The sequence below is a fragment of the Strongylocentrotus purpuratus genome, unplaced genomic scaffold (genome assembly GCF_000002235.5).
Source record: "Strongylocentrotus purpuratus isolate Spur 01 unplaced genomic scaffold, Spur_5.0 spur5_scaffold_3, whole genome shotgun sequence".
NCBI lineage: Eukaryota > Metazoa > Echinodermata > Echinoidea > Camarodonta > Strongylocentrotidae > Strongylocentrotus > Strongylocentrotus purpuratus.
Window position 1 is genome coordinate 21,467,808 of NW_022145609.1, and position 9,607 is coordinate 21,477,414.

Genomic DNA, 9,607 nt, shown 5'->3' on the forward strand with positions numbered 1-9,607 from the left:
ACCACTGGAGATTTAAACTTCAAACTTAATGATAGTGTGGATCACCATAGGAAGACAATCTGATTAGATTTTGGAGCACGTAGGTCAAAGGTCAAGGGTCACAGAGGTCAACTTATGAAATTCCATACATTGAGATTGTTATCATGATATCTCAAGAACCACTGGAGATTTAAACTCCAAACTTGTTTAAATTGCTCTATGGCGGAGGCATCATTTTCGACTGCGCGCAGTCAAAATTCCATCTAGTTTTTTTTTTTTTTTTTTTTTTTTTTTTTTTTGCGGCCGAATATTCGGGTACAATAAATCGTACCCGAGTAGTTGTCAACCGTGCGGGTACTCGAGCATTCGAATTCGACTACCCGTCGCAGCCTTAATATCAAATACCTTATATTGTCTATAAATGTGGAATATCATCATCATCATCATTATTATTATCCATTCTTCCATGTTGGCCGGCTGCAGGTGTTTGTGTGCTGCATCACGCCCCAATACATCATGTCAGAGAACTGTAATCGGGAGTTGAGCCTTGCCGATCAGCTCAAGAAACCTATCATTCCCATCATCTTCAGGAAAGTCCCTTGGCCACCACCTGGCGGCATGGCCCTCATCGTGTCACAGCTCATCTATGTCACCTTTATTGGTGAGTATATCTTACAGATAGAAACTGGAAGAGGGTGTAATATTCAGTCAAACCTGTCTATAGCGATCGCTCAAGGGAAACACAAAAATTGGTCTTTGAAGACAGGTGGTCTTTGTAGACAGGTTCCTTTAGTACATTTTTCAATGAGAAACCATTTTCAAGGAAGACAAAAAATGTGGTCTTTGTAGACAGGTGGTCACTAAAGCAGGTTTAACTGTAACATTCCTTGGACCGCCGAAGGGACTTGTATTTTCACAAGGAGTAGCATTTTCCTGAACTATGGGGCTCTGGAGTATTTGATCACAAGGGAAAATAAAACGCCTGTACCTTCCAAAGAATGTACTGGTATATTACGTACGGCCCCCTTCCAGTTAATATCCTCAAACTCGATTTCACGTGATGCGCTGAGGATCAATCACACATTGGTATATCTGCAAAAGAGCTGTCTAATATACCAGGATCGTAGCGCAATATAAAGACACGCCCGTTACATGGATGACACATGTTGACAAGACGAATACGTTGGTGTCTCCATCTATGTTTGGTTAAAATCATCGTGCATATGATTCTTAAAATATTCATAATTTGGTTGTATAGATCGAGGCATGCTTATATTGTCTGTTGTCCTAACAAGAGCATACAGTTTTACAATCAGAGATAACACCATTTAGTTGCTCCAAACATTTACCTCTTTAACAACATGATTCGGCTACGTAATATTGAAACAGTATTTGTGGTGTATCAGTTTACACTTTACATGACTGAAATCACCAACAAGGAATGTGTCAAAAAATGCCACTAACTTTTGCCAAGCTACGAAAAAAAGATGTTTATTGGGGGATAATGCATTCAGTTTATATTCCATGATGATGTGTGATTCGCATCTTTGTTTCAAGCAAATTTAATCAACGCTTTACGGTGGTCTGATCTTTGTTCATAGGGGTCGGAGGTCATGGAGGGTCAGGGGTCAAGGCCGACAAGGAGATGAAGAACCAGGATGTGATCCATCAGATCACTCGCTACGTCAAGCCCATCCAGGTCAAACCGGCCGTCAAGATCGAAGACTCGGCCGTCGAGATCATCACGACCAACAACTCCCAGTCAGCCGACTCCACGACCCCGCGGAGCATGCATAGCCCCAGCCGAGTGGAGTCCCTGCGCACCCAGAGCAGCCTCGGGAGAAACAGCACGGGTGGAGGAGGAGGGCAGAGACAAGCGCAACAGGTGGCGGTCACCAAGTGTGCCATCTGTTCCATTCTCTAAGGTAGGCCACCCATGCAGGACTGGGATTTGCAATGGCTGATGAAATCAGTGTTTCTTCTTCTTCAAAATGGCAACACTTGTATCTCTCTATTTGCCTTACTTTTCCTATGAAAGTTCTGTATCTAAGAATATTTTAAAATGTCATTGACGTTAAACTACAACTTTGCTGATTCATACTGAAAAACAATGACTTTGAGCTTATCATCATTTTGCTACTTTAAGAAGCTTAATGCTTATTTTACTTTTTTTAAATTCTAGAGTCAAATGCAAAATGGTAAAGCAACAAAAGTCGACACAGTGTGTGAAGAAATGTTTTGATCTTTGAATTGATTTTTGTGTCATTATTGAATGAGATTCTCAAATTTCCTGAACATTCACTTTGTAATTCTACAACAAGTGTACCTCCACTTATGTGTTCAGTGTTCACTTTAAGCAATATATATTTTTGTTGTGGCCAAGTCAATATCCATTGGAGATCGGGAGAAATTGTCAAGAAAAAAAAGAAGTCATTTTCTGAATTGGACCAAGAATACTTATTTGGTATGCTTATATCAAAGTACATTGTTCTTTAAATGTATACATGTTAAGATTTTTGATGTGAAGCCTTTAGATTGATAAGATTTATATTTCTGTATGACTTCTAGGAAATCATGTGATTATATGCTCATTTATTGTGTGAAATTGTGAATTGTAAAATTGTATCTATAAGAGACTTCTAATCAACTCGCCGTCCAATGAAATAGGCTAGTGACAATTCTTTAAATAGTCATTTCACTTTCTGCTATTTATTATCATTGTTATGTTTCTAATGTACTGAAATGCAGTGTGTAAAATGGAAATAATATTTTGAAGTGATTTACAAATGATTGAATGAGGATTGTATATTTCAGAAATGATTGAAATTTTTGTGCCTATCTTGTGATAATTAGCATACATGTACGATGTACTTAAGTTCCAGTGTGTTTTGATGACATGCACTTGCGCCTTTAACAGGGCTAATACTATTTGAGTGGAATGTAGTCATTTACTAGTCTTATGGAATTCTTTACTAGGCCAACTCAGAATTATGAAGAAAAAAAAGCAATCAATAATGAAATTGTTACAATTGTGATTTACACATTTGTGATAAAACGACTTTGAGGCTTAGTAATGCAACTGTGAGGATTAGGAATGCATTTGTGAGGAATCTAGATGGTTGCATACGAGTATATCGTACCTGATGTGTCGGCCATCCTCATGTATGGTAGGCCTACTGCTAAAAATACCTAGTTGTCTTTTAATTAGCTCTTGGTTTTCCTCTAAGGGGCATCCAAGCTTTTGCAGTGGGTGGAGGCAGGGGGAGGGGTCAGCTTTGATTTGTTTTTTATTTTGTGTGTGTGTGTGTGTGTGTTAAATCTATGTGTCAAGTGCAGAATGGAGAATAGTGTTAAGAAAACTGAGGAAAGCCTTATTTTAAACTGTAGATTGAATATAGATTTCCAATTAATTGTTACATGGTCAGTTTAGAATTATGATACAAAAGTTGTGCAATACCATGAAAATTCTACTCCTCTATTTTATATGTTCATGTTCTGTCATAATTCTCCCTACCGCATATAGCTTAGAACATTTAAGCCACGTCTATAGTAGAATAATAACTTTTCTTTGATCGCATTTTTTAAAAGACGTTGTGTATGCGGCACTCTAATTTTACTAGCGAATTTATCAGGCGTTTGCAGTCGCACAAACTTATTTTCTGTCAAAACGGGGGACAAAGTATTGGACTCACACTTAACTGTTAATGAGACTAGAAATGAAATGTAGTTTTGCCTAAATCTCTAATGATGTAAATTTATGAAATATGTGACCCTGCTGTATATCATGGGAAATTCTTGAACATTCTTGACAATAGAGCCCAATCATGGCTTGGGGAAAAGAATCTACTTTTGCTATTGCAGCATGCCAAGTTTTCATTTTTTGAGAGAATTTCTCCAACCGCTGGCATTTGCCAATGCTGGTACATTACTTTCAATTAATCAACATACTTACCGTTACTGCTTGTGTATTTTGCAAAATTTGTAACTATCGAACAAGATTAAGAATTACAGATAATAAATTACTAGTAAATCGAAGAATAGCAGAATACATGTTTTAGGATCACCGAAAGTTAGTGAGTCTACAAAATTGTACTGAGAATAATTGTTCAGAGGCACAATGCATTATGAGAATGTACATGTATATTGCTATATGCGGTAGTGAGAATTGTTTTCCAGGGATTGCAGCCTGAAAAACAAATATTTCTATTTCAAGATATTTTTTGATTTTCTTATATCCTTCCTTTTTTTTCACTGAAGCTCAAAATTAACCTCTACTTTTGGTATTCAATGAGAACTAAAATTTAACAAGATTTAGCTGTTCTTTTGTATTCACTTATATATATATATATTTGCTGTTTGTGATATATACAAAGTAAAAATGCATGCTGTAATGTGGGGTGTGTGAGTTTGATAACTAGTTTCTCTCTTAGGCAATTTTCTATTGGTAACAAGGATTGTTTGACAACATTTTCAAGCCTTGCAGACTATACAAATAATGTATGACATTCTGTTTTAAAACCATGATATCAATCATGCTCTGTAGTTATACTAGAAAGAAAATTGATTTTCAAATTCATGGATGAAGAAACTATTGTCAAATTGTCACTTTTTACTTATGCAGAATCGCCCTAACATCTATGTAAAGTCTATCATCTCTTTGTGCAAGAAGTGCCTATCTGTTTCATGTACATATTCAACCAAACTGAAGCTTTCATATTTTTGAAAAGAAAACTTTTAACTATATCATGGATTGAAGATCCATTGATTATATTCTTTGCAGACTTTCTTTTCATGTTTTATACATAAAATATGATTGAACATGTTTTAAAAAATGTTTTTAAAAATGCTTGTGTCACCTTGGTAAACAAGTACTGTATGACCAAATATTTCTAGTGCTTTCACAGGAGCTACTTTATTTGATCCTAATTCATACTTCTACTATTTTAATATACAAAATCTTTATTGCTACTGCTTGTACAAATGCTATGAGTGCAACTTTGACAATTGCTATGGATACACCTATGTACTCTAGTTGCAACCATGACTAAGGTAGCTACTACAACTACTTATTTCTACTTCTACCTTTATGTTTACTACTTCTATGACTATTACTACTGTTATTTCAAAAATGCTAATTTTACTTCTTCTACTACAGCTCACAACAACAAATACTATTTTTACATCAATTAGCATCTACTGCCACTTTTGCTCCTGTTGCATATTTATTATTCATGCTTGTTTATTATTTCTATGCCATATATAAACATGTCATCATATTTTTTTTTAAAGGTCACCCTTGCTACAGTCATTGTAATTGCCCTTTGGCAGTGAGATGAAATTGACATACCTTGATGGGAGTTTTCTCCTTTAAAAAAAATGATAACTGGGTATTAAACAGTATGCACGCATAAGAATATAGTCTGTTTTTTTAAAATCATATTTATGGAGAAGTTCATTAGAGCCTTGCATGATATACATGTACATACTCAAACTAGTTGTAAAACCTTGTTCATATTTAAAAATGGAGAATATGTATTATCTGCCATATTACCTGAGTTTAGTCCATTCCTGGTTGTGAAAGTTAGGGGCCATTACTATTTATATCTACTTTCTTGTGATTACAGTACTCAATCACAGATCATTATTTTTCCCTGCTCTTTGTTCCTCTACCTTCTGTCTATATTGTCAGATTTTGGCTTTCTGTCCCGCATTTTTCCAACTAACTCCGTTAAGTGCAAGATGAAATTAGCTGCAGTATGTCTGTATTCATTGCCATTTTAATTAAAATCAATGTTATTTCTATTTTGTCATCAATCATGACCTTCTTTTAACCTTCCCTTTTAATTGATTCAGTGATTCAAGTTCAGATATGGATGGATGTACTTTCCCATTATCAGCCTGATATGGCTTGCCTTTTGACTATTTACCTTACTAGAGTTCGGCCAAATTATGATGAAATCGTAAATTAAGTATACATGACATAAAATATCTATTTGAGCAACTGAAGAACACAAGTAAAAGGACAAAACTATTCTTGTACCTACTTCATTTATTACAGCTTTGATACAGGTTATATACAAGTATGGTATAGATGTATAGTTACATGTAAATTAGAAAGACAACTTTTATACTGCAGCATTCCATCATCATTATACACTGTATAATGAAACATTTGACTATTTTTATTCTGTTGTGTGTGGATAAGTGTGCTTTTTATGGCATATATAGCCTTTCTTTTAATGGTGTATAGGGGTCGGAGGTCATGTAAGGTCAGGGGTCATTTTATGCTGAATTTATATTGTGATGCATGTCCCTTTGCCCTTCTACTATATATTTATTATAATATATAAAATAAGAAAAAGAGTTTGACAAATCAATGCAGAAATCATAATTTCCTGAACCAGATACAGGTCATGCAAAGTGCAAACACTTCAATACCGATATGTAAACTTACAGTACGGGATGATTTATTAAAGCCTGCTTAATTTGAATAAAAAGAATCATCAAATTATGTGTACTCAGTAATAAATAAGGAAAAAGGTCAGAGCATTGATATAACATGTATTTCATGTAGAACCATGTTGTCATTATTCGGGATCAAAGGCATTTTATTTTGAAAATGGAATTAGTCATTTTTGGGGGTGCATTTTGGGTTATCATTACATATATGATATACGCTTTACATTTTGCTATGCAAGGTTGCAATATACATGTACATGTATGTATAGCTGGCCATACTAGATCATTTTTACTAATGAATTCAAATTTATGGATGCCTTACGCCAGAAACAAAATGCCACATGTAAATTTAGATATGTGATATTTCATACTCAGTGGATCGAGACCATCCTCCTTGTATGCATACAAAGGTTCTCCAGTAAACAGGTCTTTGAAACTCAAATCACAATAATTTGTGTGATACGTGTCAGGAAAGAACCTGAAATAGGGGAAAAGGATTCGACTGCTCTTGCTGCTGTGTTTCTTCATCTCTTCATTTCATGATAAGTAAAGGAGAAGTCCACTCTGATATTAAGTTGGTTTTAATGGAAGTAGAAAAATGAGAGAAACAAATTAGTGAAATGTGCTCTGTGCAGAAAATTTCATAAACTTTTGTTTTCCTAGAATGTTGTTGATGACGGAATTAATTTATTTCATATAAGGGTTGTATAAAAACATATTTGAAATAACTATATTTAGGACGAATGTATGATAAAAAATTTTCTAAGGGATTTTTTCTAATTTTCTTACGGGAATATATTTTTAGCGTTTTCAGTATAGGGCAAATGGGAGGGGAGCTCGCAAGATACGTCGCAAAGTTGCCAATTTCTGTTTGATCGATCGCACTTTTAAAAATTCCTATTTTTTTAAAATCAGTTTTTGCTCAAACTTCGCTGACATGTTTCTCTCATTTTTTTGCTCTTTTAAATCAACAAAATACAATGTTTTATCAGGGTGGACTCCATTTTTTAACTCTTGGAGATGATTGCGTGTACCGGTATTCTTTATGTGTGAAGTACTTGTACTTGCAAGTCATTTTCAAATTTTCAAATCGTGCAAATGATTTTGTCATTAAATTGCCATGTCTATAGTAGAATTAATATTTGTCTTTGATTGCATTTTGTTAAAGACGTTGTTGTCCCTGTATTCTGTTCCGAAAAAATGTAATGCAGTCATCGGTAGAAGGCCTATACATGGGTTAATGTTTGATATACTAAATTACATTACATAATTAAAGGATGCTCCAACAGTTCAATTTGATGAAATATATGAACAGAAACAAAAATTGGTGATGTCATATTTCTAAAAAGCCACCTTCTCAAGTTAAAAAATAATGACACTAGTGAAATTCTGAATTTGAAGGGGGGGGGGAGAAGTATTAAATTTCTTCATGTTGTTGTCCTACAAGTACATCTATATCTTACCTGAAAAACAAACTGAGAATATGAGAGGTAAATATAGCTAGAAGCAGAGTGAAATAGTGTCTATCGAGCTATATTGAGCAAGATTAAGTGGGTTCTAAAAGATAACGTCTCCCAAAGCAAGTAAAAGTTAGAGCAATATGCAATGCCGATTTAAATAGACCAAAACAAACTATGGCAAAGAAGACTGTCCATGCCAGAAAAAGAATGTTTTCAAGTACAATAGACCAGTTTACTACCATTCAAACTTTATCCATGCTTTTTAAACAAAGGTTGTTCTTGAAAAAATGAAAACTTGTCAGAGGCTTTCCCGACATAGCATCAAGGAATATATGCAGCCTGGATTCCAACTATTTTGGTTCATTTATTAATAACAGGTTAATGGAATAACTCTTCATAGCTCCCCAGGAAAAAAAACACATCCATAAGATGCAAAAGTACATGCATGTAGATAGATCTAGGGGTTTAAAAAAAGGGTGGCCTTTGTAGGCAGGTTGAGATTGTGTATGTTCACAGAGCACATTCACTTTGTATGCAATTCACAGCATAGTTATCGCTTTTTCTCACACAACCTGCAGATCAATGATTATTCATCTAAGGAAATTTTTAACGTTACAATTCATGTTTAGTCATCACTGCAAGCATTTTATACAGGACTTATCGTACTCATACATGAACATACAAATAATGAAGGCTGGTATAGACGATATTTATAGCAGATTGATAGGTTTATTTACAATTTATTTACAGTTAGTTAATTCATCTCTAATGTACATCAAACTAATGCATGTATATACAGTGCTTACTGTGCAGTGCAAGGCAGAAAATACAGTTAAAAATTATACAAAAATCCAAACAAATATGATCAAACATAAGTTGGATAATACTTTGAAACGTTCAAGGCCCTTTTGCCTCTTAACATGAAATTACATTATTATGTGGTGATCAAGGACAATAGCAACTGCCTCGCTTTGCCTTCTAAATAACGTTCATTATTATTATTATTAAAACAATGCGAAGATTCATGCCTTTTCAATTCATGTGAGAAAGTCTGAAAGAACATTTACACCCCAAACAATGTTAAGAGTACTCATAACATTTACACCAAAAGCCAATGACAATGAGAAAGCTGAAGTCCTTATACCTAGTGGTATGAATGAAGTATGTTGTATGGCTTTTTTTGGCACAACAATCTTTCTGAAGTTATAAAGTAGCGTAAATAATCAGAGCTTTTCCAACCAAAATGCATTAAAAGCATTTAAAATGACAGTAATACACCCCCAGCAAATAAAATACATGTTTATATGAAATAGGAAGTATTATTTGCAATATCACAAAAGTTCTATATACATGAACAGTATATATATATACTGTACATCGCACAGGCAAATTTTATAACATGTTTAGTTCATGTCATACATTTACTGAAATATTGATTACGGTAAGAAATCAAGAATAAGAAATGAAATTATTTCCACTTGAACCTTCTAATGAATGCACCTACTTTTTAAATAGAAACCTTTAATTGTAAAGTTTACGTTAAATAGACATCAGATATACAAGTACATTGTTATGTTTATTGAAATCTTGTTAAAAAGTTATTTACAATAAAATTTACAATTTACTAGAAAATTGATCACGGAAGTATTCTGCATGAACAAGGCTCTCCTTCCCCCCCCCCCCCCCACATCATTATTGTTTTAGCAATA

At 34.2% G+C, this 9,607-nt stretch overlaps 1 protein-coding gene across 1 annotated transcript; it reads left to right on the plus strand.

The window, feature by feature from the left end:
- The first annotated feature begins 345 nt into the window (after nt 1-345).
- On the plus strand, nt 346-7,574 carry LOC105437882. Its single transcript, XM_011665014.2, has 2 exons — nt 346-640; nt 1,581-7,574. Exons 1-2 carry the CDS (start codon nt 496-498, stop codon nt 1,901-1,903), a joined length of 468 nt encoding a protein of 155 aa, XP_011663316.1. The 5' UTR covers nt 346-495; the 3' UTR covers nt 1,904-7,574.
- Nucleotides 7,575-9,607: the final 2,033 nt, after the last annotated feature.

Excerpts from the sequence above, each read along its gene's own strand:
- LOC105437882 (XM_011665014.2), top strand. The coding sequence starts at position 496 with ATGTCAGAGAACTGTAATCGGGAGTTGAGCCTTGCCGATCAGCTCAAG. Across the intron at positions 641-1,580 it reads CATCTATGTCACCTTTATTG|GGGTCGGAGGTCATGGAGGG; the intron begins GTGAGTATATCT and ends CTTTGTTCATAG.